Below are 15,222 nucleotides of genomic sequence, written 5' to 3' on the forward strand. Positions count from 1 at the left end.
AGAGTGTGTGGTAATGACAAGAGAGAGGGAAACCAATATTATAATGTGCTGCCAGGCCCCTCTGAAAATGGGCTTGATGACAGGGAGAGCCTCTTGCACCCACCCACAGCCTGGTTTTCAGTGTGGACACCTAAGTGCGTGCTCATTTATGACCATGTGAGTTTGCAAAATAAAATCTGGTACATATTTACACCCACATGACATAACTGACAGTGCAATCACACACAGGGCATAAAACATACGGCGCAAAGCCGGGGTGAAGTCAGCATGTGCAAATCTTCCCCTGAATGTCTGATGCCTTAACAGGTTTATGTTATGATGTGGAAAGTGCACCGCCTTCATTGTGTTAATGTGGCTCAACTTAACCTAACTAAATTCATCAGTTGTATCCTGCTTTTTTCTCTCTGTCGTTTTTTAATACAGACACTCATCCCTGATTTATTTTCTTCGCTAAGCTAAATGTATTGGGCATGGAGGCACACCAGGAGTCAGACTTTACCCACGTTCGAGGCCGAGGGCAAAGGCAGTATTTACAGAATGAAGATTCAGTTAGGAGAGGCAGTAAAAGTGTGGACACCAGGCATTTTTATTCACAGCCTATCCCAGAATAGAATGGTGGCTTTCTGGTCAATTTGCTATTACAGTATGAGCCAGGGAGAGGAATTCATACCAAGCCTGTAAAGCAGGGGGCACACGGAAAGAAAAGACTCAGTCGTGTAAGTTTGAGCAGCAGGGTCATATGCTGAATGCTGAAATAGAACTGGAAAACCTATAAAGCCATCATTTTGGCTTTTTAATAAATGTCTAGTCTTTTGTAATAATTTCAAAATGAAAAGTAATGTATTTATGAATTTCCTGGCACGTTCTGCAGACAGCAAACAATTTCCTTAGCTGCATAGATGCCCTTCGGACAGGGATTAGAAGGCAGGCGACTGACAGAGGCCTGACTGAGCTGTGGGCCCTCTGGGGCCCTGCTCATCCAGGCCTGCACAGACCTCATCCTCATATCCACTCAGCATCACTGGGGCAATAACAGCCTTTATTAAAAGCGCACTGCAGCAGTGTCTGTCTATACAACTTACTTTCAGATTGCCCATAATGTGGCATGTAGAAAGAGTCTGGCGGTTAGGGGCTACAATATCCTGTTTCTGGAAAGGTTTACTTTGCATTTTAACAAGCATGAATAAAGAAAGACATTCCAGAAATGGCTACCGTCTGTTTTGCTGTTGCCTGTGGGGAACAAAAGCTCAGAATCTGGCCCTTGCATGCCATCAGAGCGTGGCCTGGCTCACCTCTGGTTTTACCTAGCTTTAATGGCTGAGCATGCATATAGTTGGAATATGATAGCAGGGGGAAAGGACGCCCCTGTTAATATGTTGGAAAAAAGCGATGAGATAGCAGAGGATGAAACAAAAGAATCAATATTATGCATATTAGAAGTGCGGGATAGTAATTTTGACAGATAGGATGTCGACCCGTCGTATCTCCCATTAAATCTAAATGTGAGCTGCAGGGTTTAGTGCAAACCCTAAAATATGGGTGACTTTGCTTTCTATTTGCTTTATTAGTGCTTTATTCTGTGTCACAGTGTATTTTCCAGCTTTTTTAGACCGTCTCAAGAATTATGCATGAGGCGGGGGGGCATGTGGGAGGGAAGAGAAATACCTCTGTTGTCGGGACAGGCCTTGCTATTAGGTGTGTGACCCTGAACGTGCACCCCTTTTAGCAAAACAAGTGCTGGATCTCATATTGGATACCACTATTATGCAGTAATTTGTATGCATCCTTTCGTCTCATTTCCATTTAATAATGCACACCGCTCCCCTGCCCAGTTTCTCAAACTGGTCATTAAAAGTAACATGGATCTAAACTGGAGGCTTATGTTCCACTTACAAGCAGCAGCCGAAACAACCACAGAGTCAAAGTTAGATCAACCCCTCCCAAAAAACAGTTTTCGCCCTTGAATACCCAGGCCACTGTGTCCACACAGACAGGAGACAATGACTGGTGGCTGCCCAGGTGGCCCCGGCCCCAGCCTTCTCCTTCCCAGCCTCCTCGGCTCACAGACAGGGATTTCCTCCTGCGATGAGAGCCAAGCCGTCACAGCCCAGCGATCAAGGGCCTGCCATCTGTGACTGAGGCAGATTTACAGCAGGAGCTAATCCACACTGTCAGACACGTTTATTCACCATCTCTGCCTGCTCTACATACATAAAAATCACACACATATACATCACTGAAAAATAGTAATATTTTTGGGATTATTAAATGTTCTTTGCTGCACTGACCCCCCCCCCCCCCCCCCCTCACTGTCTTTGTGTTGCCGCTCATGCACACACCATCGTAATGCAAATAATTTCTTGCAGAAGGGCCTTCACCCTTTAGTGCAATTTAACTTTGCCCTTTATGAAAGGCATGATCTCATTCTGCTCTATACTCCAAAATAATAACTACAGTCGATTAAATGTTAAGAAATGAGAAACCTCAATGTGTCACTGAGTTATATGCCCTGGTGAATGTCTTTCATACGAAATAGGGTCATCTTATAGTCAAGTGTCAAACTCGCTGTCACACGTGAGCTCCCCAAACTCACTTCAGCCATTTCTGCTGCATCCATATCTGACTGTTTCCACGCTTCCCTTTTTATAGCTCACTGTCAAACATATAGAGCCTGATGTTTGACACTGCCAGATTTCAGCAGTCACCATTAACCCCTGTACAGAACACTTGGTTTTACCTTTTCACAGCCACATCTGAACCTAAAATATATTTTGTTTTCATGCTGTCACACCACCTGTCCTCACAAGTGAACACTTTGTGGGAGTTTTAAACATTTCGCGCTTTCCCCTGTCACGTTGATATTCCAACTATTTTTGTGTAAATCTGCCACCTGGTAATAAGCTACTCTTCTTAAAACTAGTAGCCCACACTGAAGCATTGGTTGAAGTCAGCACTGAGCTTTGTTCAGTGGCCTGTGCGCACAGGGCAGCTGTGTGGGGATGGGTGTCCCTCCGAGATCTCCTTTGTTTCCCCATAGATAAAGGGTTAAAGAAGACAAATGGAGGTGGGGGTCACAAAGCAACATGCCTAAACAGCACATTTATAGTATGGGCAAGAATTAAAACAATGCAGAGCTTTTATCCCTGCGTTAGCCTAATTAAAAAAGAAGCCTTAATTTCTGCTGTCCTTGCTCTACTTCGACATCCAAGCAGCACCAAATCCCTGCAGTCGACCTTTGCCGCATTCTCACAAGAAACATTGTTATGCAAAGTTGTAAATCTTCCCATATCATGCATGAGCTAGCCCAAATTTATTCCCCTGCTGTCACAACAACTTATCACTCAACTATAAAGCTCAAGACTCGGAAGATTGTCTACATTTTGTATGCAAGAATTATGTCACGCTACCTTTTCAAAACACCTCTCTGTGTAATTCTGACATATGTTTGATCATTGTAGTAGGCTTTTTTTGTGTGTGGAGAAAGCAGATTTCTAATGTTTTGGGAAAAATCCCATGCACGCTCTGCACCTAAACCAACAGAGAAAGGATCACAGAACAGCAGCAGGCAAGGGAATTACTGTCTAGGTGACCCAGAAATCCAGGGGCAACTTTGTTTTAACAAACCAGGGACTGTTCCACTGCTTTAGCAACTACGTCTCAACCACAAAAAAAGAACCCGGTGTCACAGAAGAGCTGCAGGAAAGGAAATTAAATATTACACTGGGTGGGAATGGTTCAGCCCCGGCTGAAGGGTTGGGTGGACCAACACAGCTGATGCTTCTTGAGTGTGAAATGGTAGACTTCAGTGGTGTGGAGTCAGCAATTATAGACTTAATGATTAAAGCAAAAGCTTTATGATCATTGCAGTGTTAACTTGATAGAGATGTTTGGTCAACATCAACCAACGGTTGTGGTTTTATAGGAGTAACTTACTAATAATAGGCCATTATCACTAATTATAGATTTATCTTTCACAAGTACTCCTGGTAATGAAACCATGAAACATTAAAGTCATGAGATTACAACAAAAGTGAGAATGTGAATGCATTCAAATATCGTTTTCAAAATGCTCAATATGAAAGAATAAACATTAAATCTAAAGTGCGCTTTAGATTTGAGTGAAAATTGAAGGTCTTCACAGTTCTGTTTCATACAAGTGCTCCGGTTCAAAGTATATGATGGTTACTGTAATTTGATCGCTCACTACAAACACAGCAACCACTGCTGATGTGTTCATGTGTCATGATACTGCCCACACACAACCCCAGTGCTGAGCCATGTTAATTCAAAGCCTGTATGCTTCGAACTATTACAAATATGGATATCAAACATATTAAAGAGAAAAAAAATGGGGGGGGGGGGGGGGGGGGGGTAAAAGACTTAGGATCACATCAACTAAGTAAGAGAAAAACACTTATTTGCAAATAGCACAACTGCTCCTGTCTGAGCATACAAAAGAAAAAAAAAAAAAACATTTATTCACCATCTCCCCATCCCTTTTAACCTAAATGGCCCTTCCTCTTGCCTTTGCGTGTCCGCCTGTCCACTGTACTGTAGTCATTAACATATTTGGAATGCAGCGAGCAGAAAGCTTAATTGTCCCTAATTGCTCAGCTAAATATGTTCTCTAATGATTTGCTTCAGATCTGTGACTGCCTTTTGCGCAATTTCCCGGACGCTGGCTTCATTATCCCTGCCTCCTTGGAACAAAGCGTCTTCACAGGCTGGCCATCGAGTATGTGTGCGAGGGAAGTAATGGTTCCCTCTTGGAAAGACACACAATAGAGCCCCTTTGTCAGGGCACAGGAGTTAAAGTGATTAGAAAACCAAATCTCTACTAAGAAAGAGTGTTAATTGACCACTGCTCACTCTTCTTAATCAGTCCATAATAAATGGGCAGTTGAGATACTTTGTTTCAGTCGGGCTTCTGTTGTTGTGGCTGCGCCTGTTTTCTGGTGTTGGTGTTGTTGCAGCTGCTACTGTTCAGCTGCTCCTTCAACAGACAAAGTGCTCTGTCTCAATATGTCAGTAATGGTTAAAAAAGACAGCGTCCATTACCCAAGTCTTCTTTTTGGCAAGGAGACTGTTGTATGTGTGAGAATATTTTGTGGAAGTAAGCCCTTTTTTTTTTTCAAATTAAACTTTAAAAAAAATAAACATATTTTTCTGTGGTAATTTCCAAGCAGACGTTATCCAATCATGGCCATGCTAATCTTGACAGAAAGTAAACATAGAAGTGGGAACATGGTAAAAGACTGTGACTAAGTTTTTCAATCATGTAAAACATCTCTGCTGAGCAAATGGATGTGTGTTTGCGGAGAGATCACGAAACAAACACAAAGTCACACACATACACAAACGCTGAAACAGAGCAGTAGAGCCATGTTCTGACCTGTATCTGAGGAAGGGCATTTGCGAATGGTGAAGATGGAGCTGAGGTCCTCGTCGTCTTCCGGTAGGCCCTTCTGCAAGCGCTGAAGCTTCCTGAGGCTCTCGCTGCGTTGGTGCTTCATGGAGCGCACATGTTGGATCAGGTTGAGCTTGGCCTTGGTCGAGTAGTTGCAGAGCACACAATGATAATAGCAGGCATCACCCTCCACTGCATTTTCGTGCTGCTGCAGGTGCTGTGGTGGGAGGGAATTCAGAGAGAGGGACAGAAGAAGAGTAAAAGAGGAAGAAAGGGACAGAAAAACAGAGAGGAAAAGAGAAAGAAAGGAGTTATTGTAGATGGCAGATAGCTGGCTCGGCACCACCGACTCACTTTCACTCACACAGTTGGCAAATGAACAAATCAATTCTCAATCACAGCCCTGTTGTTTAACATCCAGACCTCTTCCACTTCAGGACAACTGTTTGGACTGCACACTTGTCTGTGTGAGTGTCTGTATCAGTGGGCTAACAGGACAGGAGAGGCCTGGGAGCCACGCAAATCTCAGGGGCCCAAGGGCGGGTAAGAATCGCATCAGCCACCCTTCAGAAGCTGTGGGTCTGCAACCTCACAGACGGAAGGAAGCATTGATCCCCTTCACTCAACAGAAGCTTCCCGTCTCTGAAAAGGAAACTCCAAACATCTGCCTGTTTCACGCATGGGATACTAAATATTGATCACGGTGAGTTAAATCCTCGCTCTCTCATAGAGAAAGAGAGGCACAAGCCAGCCGGCGGTGAGACAGGAGGGAGACTGAGTGCATTCTGAGGGGAAATGCAGCATTCCACAACAGGAGGACAACCTTCAGAGGACAGGAAATCAGCATCAGTATTGACCTGTCAACCCGAGCACTTCCTCCAAGACTCAACGCCATGCCGAGTTCAGCTTGCAACCCACCCTCCGTGCCACAACATGCGTAACACCCCGTAGTGACACCATGCCACCACAACGTCTTGTCACACCACCAAGCTCCAGTCTAATTACCTCCTGCACGGCTCAATCAATGATGCAAGGCCAACACAATATGGCTGGGCCTGGTGTGAGCAACAGAGTTATTGACCATTATCCTAAAGCGTCACACTGATTGTTGCTGCATGTTTACAATAAAAGCCCCAGTCTCGGTATGGATACTGGTGTCATGCCTGTCATGTGCTGCACTTGTATCAAACTCCAGAGTCTTGCTGTCAATTTCTGGGGCTACAATCAATGTCAATCACCTAAAGTTTTCATCTAATCTCTTGAGGCCCTCTGCGCCTCCTGTTAAGCATCCTGAGAATGGAAGAAATGTAAATATGCATTGGACACTTAAATAATCAGATGGATATCTAAGTCCAAGATAAAAAAAAGAAAGAAAAAAAGTACTATTTGAAATATATAATCAGAACCAAATTCTCCAAATGATAATTCACACATAGGGCACATAATTTGCACAACATGAATTAATCTGTAATATTAAGTAAGCTTATCACTCAAATCATCAAAAGTGATGAAAGCTTATTATTGAAATTGGAAATGAAATGCAAGTGTGTTTGATCATCTTTTTTAAAAAAAAGTGTACATTTAGAGTACATAATCCCCCTTTATTCCATTTAACTGAGAACATGGGTTTCTAATCACACTTCTGATAAAGGATCACACAACCAAAACCTCCATCTCCATGAATGCACACTATCCTCTCCTGCAGTACATGGCATGTGTGGCTGGCTCTAGGAGGTAAAAGCAGTGGAAACATTACACATTTAACCACATTACATCTAAATCAGGTGTTGACAGGCTGGTGAAAAAAGAAATCATAACAATATTATGCCTTCCCTAAAATGCTCCTGTCCCTTTCTCCTAATGTTTAATTTTCTGGCAATATTGTAATATTGCTATGGGGTTTTTCTGAGCTATTGTGTTTCATTCTCTTTGGTTTCATATTTCTCACTTCTACACCTAAAATGTGCATTAAGACATTGCTTCCAGGAAAAGGAATAAGAGGTTTTTTTTCCCCTCTTTGTGAGCCCCACAGCTTCGTGTAATAGAGTTATTAGGTGATTGTAAAAAGCTCTGTGCGCTCTCCTTTCTCGCCTTGCTTTAAGCCATCCATGATGTCATGAATAGGTGTTGCGGGATATTGTGAGAGCCCTCCTCATTCTCCTCCTTCTCATGTGAGCACAAATATTGCATCAGAGCTAAGGTAGACAGAAATCTGAGAGACAGATTCAGTTATAGTTGACACCAAATCAATCAAATAGCTTTTAGTCATAGCAGATGTCTTGAATCTGAAAAAAAAACAAGATAAAAAAAATGCTTGCCACAAATGACTCAAGGCTTCAAAAATCTGTGAGAGGATATGCTTAAAGAATGACAGCACCTGACCAAAACTTCAAAGCAAATCTCATGAGGTAGAAAAAAAGAAAATCTATGGAGTTTTATAGTTTCCCATAAAAACCCGCGGGTTTATATAGGAGTGAACCTCAGACCGACTGCTCTAGAATCGCCCATAATTCACTATAAACCTGACTGGCCAAGAAGATGGCCTCAACAGAGCTAAAAAACGGGTCCGCCCCGGTGCTTGTAGCTCTGTCGACAATGTCAGATGGTTACACCTGTAAAGTACTCTCACCATCTCTGCACTGGTGCACCAGCCATGACCCAAGGCAGTCTGGGGCATTTTAAAGTCAATGATAGAGGGAGGAGATCAAATCAATGAAAAGTGAGGTGGTCTCCACTCATTCCGTATTCTAGAGAGAACTGAGATAAAACTGCACGGTGCATAGGAGAACGGCACAGCTGGACCATGAGAACAGGCACCCTCTGATCATACCAAACACAAACCTTCTTCAACATTGATTCTCAGTGGATTCCTGAGGAATTATCCGTGTGAGAGACTTTGAGGATCATGTCTAAAAGCACAAACACAGCTTGGACACAGTATACTCACAGGCCAGCTCAATCTCTGACACACACACACACACACACACACACACACACACACACACACACACACACACACACACACACACACACACACACACACACACACACACACACACACACACACACACACACACACACACACACACACACACACACACACACACACACACACACACACACACACACACTTAAAATGTGAAACATAATAATGCATGAGACAGGGCCCATGTCTGTTTCCTATGAACTTGCAATGAAGCCCCTAGCTGATAAATCACCTCCAACTGGAGTGCAGGAATTTGGCGGCTTAATGAAAAAGTCATGTTGGGCTTGGAGGGGTAGGTCTGCCCAGCTCTGGGGTTTCTAACCACCCTATCAAGGCCCCAACAGAAGTGGAGCTGTGGCGCATAGGGGGGCATCCTGAAGGTAACACTGAAGGTAAAATCCCAAAAAATCTATTTATCCAATTTTTTTTTTTAAGAATAAGAAATATAGAAAGTATAAATGATAATATCTTTGTGATGTACATCTAAAATCTTTTCAATAGAAATTTTTAAGGACGATCTGCCAAAAGGTCCGGTTACAAGCTTCATTTCAAACTGTGGTGGTTTTCATGATTTAAATATGAGATCATGGTTTTCAAGCATCTCTCTTCCATGAAGCACCTTGTCTCTTTCTGTGGAGGCTGAATCAGTGCTCGGTGCTTTTTCAGGTAAAGAGGGACGGGGCAGTGTGGGCACCACCCCATCCTCTCTCACACAAGTCTACAGTGCACCCTGCGCTCTGAGTGGGCAATACGTGCTTGTATCGGTATCACCACCCACCCAGAGCACTGCATACATCTGCATTTCCAACCACTTAAATGCAAAGTAAAAGTGCACCTTTAACACAAAACAGTGTGGTTGCTGAGAGAGTCCAGCTAACACAAGATGGAGGTGGGTATTACTGGAAGGGTGGAAGGGAGACAGAAAGCCGGTAATTCCAAAGAATGGTTCCCGAAGGAGCTGTATAATACATCATGTACACGCAACAAACACGTGCGAACGAATAGACAAAAAGAACTTCTCAAATATACACACACAAACATTTACACACACACAGCCATACGCCATTATGATCAGAGCCTAATTTCCACCATTAAATTTAGCAGTACTGTTAATACAAAATTAATGCATTAAAACAGATGACTATCTGTGAGCTAAATAGCTATCAATTCTCAGCGAGCTGCCAAATTCCCTCTGTGAGAGAGCCACTGAGTATCTGCTTGGATATTGCTTTGTAATTGTCTCCCTGATTCTCGGCACTAAAAGCTCTTGTCTGTGTGTATATACACATGCAAACGTGTACTTCACAGAAGGCTTGAATGGCTTAAAAAAAAACTGCAATTCACACCTGAAGCCAGGCATTGCAGCACAATAGAGCAGATCTGTGCAGATCTATGAAAATATTATATGCTCTATCTTACAAAGCTAGGAGTCAGGTTTTGGCTTTGTTATTCAAACATGGTGAGGTCATGGCAGCACTTCTAACCAATGAGGTAACTGTATTTCAATCTGAAGGGAAACAATGTAATGCGCCTGTTGGGTTGAAACACACTGAACCTGAAAGAAAAACACATATCTCGATTGTCAGCCAGTTGTGAAGTTATAAAAAGAACAGAAGTCTAACTTAAAATCTGATTATTTCAGTGATTTAAGATTTAGTTTGGAGTCAGGAGAATAAATATATTTCAATGCATTGACCCATTTCTTCTCAGCAGCAGTGTATTTGTGCATTTGTTGGTAACTTGATTCTCATAAATCTGCACTCTGGGATTCCCCTGGAACGTAAGCAGGTTATTTAGCAAAGCAAGCACAGCGACTGGAGTCACTGAGTGCTTGCAATTTGGCCTGTGATTCCCTGTCTGCCAGCAGCATGAACAACAGCTCCAACCACAGAGGCCCCACTGAGTGCAAAGCGTGGTGACTGCTTTGAATTAGCCATGCCAAGCTGCAACATGCCTAAAAGTTAAGTTGTGGCTTGAGGAGACGGCGTATTCCTGGACCAAACGGTGTACCTACCGCTTCCTGAACCTCATCCCCACCCTAGTCCTTATTGTTCCTGCTCTCTTTAATCCCAGCAGCTCCTCAACTGCATCCTGTCCCTCTGACTCAAATCCCATAATGTTTTAGGTTGTTTCCTCTACTGCCTTGCTGTAGAAATAATCCATCACTACCAAATAAAAACGGGCCGCATATTTGTCTCGAGGAGGAATGGGGGAAACAAAATGGACCACTGTGTCATAAGGAAGGGCAGCAATGTAAAGATGGATCGCTGGAATTGTCCTTGGAGAGGATGACTTAACGCAGACCTATGAAACAAAGTAGCTTTGGGAGGGGTCATAGAGACACTTAAAGACAATGCAGCTACTGGTGCTCCACACCCACCACTCTTACTTACTTTAACATTAAATAAAGCAATAATTATTGAATTCCATTTGAATGAGTAAGATGCTAGAAAGTAAACAATGGGAACATAATTGCAGAGGGAAGACAATCAATGCAGGCAGTCATTTGGGCCATGTTGATTGTGTAGGCTGCTGTATGTGGTCTGTGCATGTGTGTGTGTAAGTGTGCACACTTTTGTGCAGCCATTGCAAATCTACGGTGAGCCAAGGGGAGTATGCGCTGTGACAAGGAGCTGAGTAATACACTCTCTCAGATGTACGTACAAAACAAGGGTTGGGTAATCCCTCCTTTAATAATGACCCAGGGCTCTAAACAATAGCTCTCAATCAGCTGATCAATGTGTCCACATAATTCATGTGCAACTCACTGTCTTTGAAAGGGGAGGAGGAGGAGGATAAGCAAGCGGGCGGTAGAGAGATCAATGCCCTGTGTGGTGATAACGAGTCTGGGCCTATGCCCACAGGAGCCCCACACTGGCTTTCAGGGTCTCTCTCATTAAGAACATTTGGATAAGCATGGCTATACATACATAATGTGCACTTTTAATCATAGCCAGATAAACACATATTTCCCCTTCTTAATGAGCTGGGTTCTGCTTTTGTGACACACAGCAATAACTCCCAAAAAAACAGGCAGGAAATGATGTCAATCCCTCAATAAGAAAAAAAGAGAAAAGCAAATTAACAGCAAGCTGTTGGCCTCCTCTTTCAGTAGCTAATTAACAGCTTAACCTCCTGGTGCTTTTATGAAAGCCATGCTGGGAGGAGCTTGCCAAAATTGCAATACAATAAGTCTGCCTGCAGGAGGCGAAAGCAGGGTGGAGCCATGGGGGTACCCAAACAACTGTTACAGCTACTTGATGACATGTGTACTGGCAAGGTACCATCTGGAAACCGAATGGGACAAATCAAGACCTGCCCCGGCCCTTCTCTTCATTACCCAAAGCACTGTGTCAACATAATAACCACTCATTTTGGACAGCAGTGACAATAATTACTTGTACAGTGGAGAGGAGCAACATTTCTGATTTTCATTTAAGCAAAACAGGAGGCGCACAGCAGTCTGAGATGTTCAGATGTTGTGTTTCAATAATAGTTCCCAGTGTCTGTCATTTCTGATGCTCTTATTACAATAATAACCCACCACATAGGACATAAAAAGAACAAATTTTGCGTTGTAACATGTCATTAGTTCTAACAATGCTGGTAAAAAAATAAAATAAATGCATACCTAGAATATATTTCCCTGTTACCCGGTAAAAACTAAATTTCCAGAACTGAAGGCTGAATACGCCAATCTCAAACCATTCTTTATGTATTCTCCAGAAGCAAAGATGAAGCTACTGAAATTAAACCAAAATAATGTTTTCTTTTGAAGAACTTGGGCCATCATGACTTTATCAAGACCTACAATACTGAATGAGGAGAGGACACAAACAGCTATCAATCAATTTCTTCTTGTATGTCATCAGTCGGAATACCTAATCAGAAAGGTCTAGGGAATGCATGTAGACAATTGTGAAGGCTAACTGACCAGGCATATTGGGAAGGGCAATTCAAGAGAGTACATAGCAGATAACACCAAGATGATTGGCTTTCTAGTTGTGTGTTCACATATGTGGTAGTGGTGTAGAAGAGCAAGCAGTATTGCACTCAGGCAACTCACAAAGGTACCCAAAACCTCAGTGCCACTCATCGTTATTTTCCAGCCCAACAAAGGAAGAATGGCATTGTAGTGGTGCTCCTAATGTGAGATGAGGATGAAGGATGAACAACCGTTTGGTGAGAGATGGAGGGTGGAAGAAGCTCTCCAATATCGAGTAAAATGGTGAGTTGCAGGATGAGTGGGGGGTCGGGGGGTTGCTGGTGTTGGATTAAGATACAGGCAAACACCACTTGCAATGATTAATGCAGTCAGCGAGAATTAAATTCAGAGCAGGAACATTACCCAAACACAATTAGTTCTCGAGAACAAACATCACACTCTGCAGTGAATGCAGATACACTGCCATATCACTGTGAACGAGTTGTCAACAGAAATCAACGACCCTGGGCAGTAAAACTGAACGTGTCTGTAAAAGATAGCAAGAGAACAGTTGTTACAGTTTGTCTCCTTTGACTCCTGCTATTGTGACCCACAAAATACCTTAAATGTTCCCACAGCAATAGGGGTGACCAAAAGTCATGCTTACTGAATGGCAGGTTTGCTCACATTCTTCCTCCGAAGCCTATTGTCATTAGTGGAGCTCCTGTTCCAACTTTTCACTGACGTAGCGGCAGACAGTAGACACAGAATCCAGTCTCCTCTCAAGCTTGTATTATCTAGAGTTCACCCCTGGCGTTCTCAGTTTGGTAGTGTAAATATTTCATTAACACATAATTGCTTGCAGCTTCAGGCTACGCAATAAGGCTATGATAGCTGTAACAGTGTATGTTTTCTGACTATCCTGTATCTTTTTTTTTTATGTAAAATTCATAGATATGTGTTTTGGGGAGGAGGTTGTTTGAGATCTCACGAGGGGAAATGTTTGGTTGTTCTTACACTTCTCTCACAGAAGCTCACCAGAGGCACTGGCTAATTAAGAACAGCGATGATGTGCTCAGCCAGTGTCAATATTTAACCCAGTCTTATGCAGCTATCTTTATTAGCTGCACCGCACTGACAAAAGGAGCAATGTGGCCTTTGAGAGGTCCTCTTCTTAAAATGAAAATTAATGAGTGGGGTTGAGTGGAGGTGACTATACAGAGTAGGTCTATATGTGGGCTTATTTGCATGGAAGGTGAAGTACTTTGCTGGAGTGAAACTGCTGTTGAGGGTTCTTCAAGCAGTTCCCACATCAAACACCCACCAGCCTTACCTAACAACTTTCCAACACTACAAACTTGCAATAAAAACGGACATTTTAAATGGTGCGCAAAAACCCTGCCTCCAGCAGCTACTACCTCTACCCACAAACTTTCATTTCCTCAGTTAGAAGTATTTGTGCATAGATAAAATGCAGAGCCACAAATACTAAATTTCCATCAGATCCATCAGAGCTGTTGACCCATGCCCACAGGGATGCTGTGCACTTGTGCTGAAAAATAGTGCTCTGTACACCCCCCCACCCTCTCTTTTCCATGAGCATAGGCGGCTCTATCAGTAATAAATATGGCCTTGCAAACAAAAATATCTTTACGGGTCATTGTTGGGCCTGCTCATTAGCCAAGAGGAAAAAAAAAAGAACCCCACTTTCCATTAAAAAAAAAATAAAAAAAAAGAAACAAAAGTGCTCATTGATCAGATTGATCAATTGTGGATCAATAACCTAAACCTTCATCATTCCCAGTGCAGCATAATTGCAGCGGAGATATAGTTGTCATCACTGAAAATCAAACACAGACCAGACTAATTGGAAGAGACCTATTGCTGTGGTCATGCTGGCAAAAAGCTTTATAAGCCCCAGAAAGACCTGATGATGAACGGTCGTTGGAGCGTCCCAAAATAACTTCTCATGCCATTAGCAAGTGTCATCATGGAGGTCATTGTGCTGGCTGCCCATTCGGGGACATCTAATAAAGGGCATAGCAGGCTACCACACTGGATATTTTTAATGCCTTTATCTTGTAACTTGTGCACATAAGTTATAAGGTCAAATTCATCCCCATATTTATGGGACAATTTCAGTGATTTTAATATCGTGTTTTGCAGGAATAACCTCATTACACAATTTGTTACTGAACTCCTTTTGAAGAGTGGTCAGTTAAAAAGGAAGTAATTTTCCAGCACAGTAAGCATTGTAAAAAAATGCTCAGAGAGTGGGTAAAGCAAATCAACATGGCTGGTCTAAGTTTTTTTTTTCTTTCTTTCTTTCAGACACTGGCATCACAGACACACTGCCCCTCATTGCTACACCATATACACTGCTCAATCGTGCAAGAAATCTCAAACTATACTTCAAAGCCTACCACTTTTCCCCTTCCTGTTTATTGATTAGATAGAGCTCTTGTTCAGTAATTGTGCAGTAAATCAAGCATGGTGAGCACTAATCTCAACCCCGGGAGGAAAGTGTTAAAGGTAAAACCTGCTGAAAAGTGCATAATTATGGAGCTGTGTTCAGCCAGGAGAGAGGATATACTCCTCCCTCTCAGATTTCTCACTCACTGGCTGCACTGCACAACCAGAGGCAGCTGGGAGAGGGGTTGGCAGAAGAGCAACGGGAAGTGTATACAGTTTCTAACCACCTCTCGCTCCCTCCCTTACTCTTTCAATACTTCTCCCTCTCAGTGCATTCCCAACCAAAGCGCCGGGGGCGCCATGCTTGTAAAGAAACCACAGCCTTTTGAGTGCCTCTTGTATTTACAAACGGAGGCATGTTGAAATCAAAGGCATTACCACATGACATAACGCATTAAACAGTTGGCAGATTGAAAATTTATATACTGAATA

At 42.8% G+C, this 15,222-nt stretch overlaps 1 protein-coding gene across 1 annotated transcript in view; it reads right to left on the minus strand.

Moving 5' to 3' along the window:
* The window catches only part of zfhx3b (zinc finger homeobox 3b), a 137,100-nt gene that overhangs the window by 52,901 nt on the left and 68,977 nt on the right, over positions 1-15,222 (minus strand). The window contains exon 5 of the mRNA XM_080458316.1: positions 5,393-5,624. Coding sequence (XP_080314442.1) covers positions 5,393-5,624 — 232 coding nt within the window. The remainder of the gene's footprint in view (positions 1-5,392; positions 5,625-15,222) is intronic.

Source organism: Lipophrys pholis (assembly GCF_963383615.2).
Source record: "Lipophrys pholis genome assembly, chromosome: 2".
Taxonomy (NCBI): Eukaryota; Metazoa; Chordata; class Actinopteri; order Blenniiformes; family Blenniidae; genus Lipophrys; species Lipophrys pholis.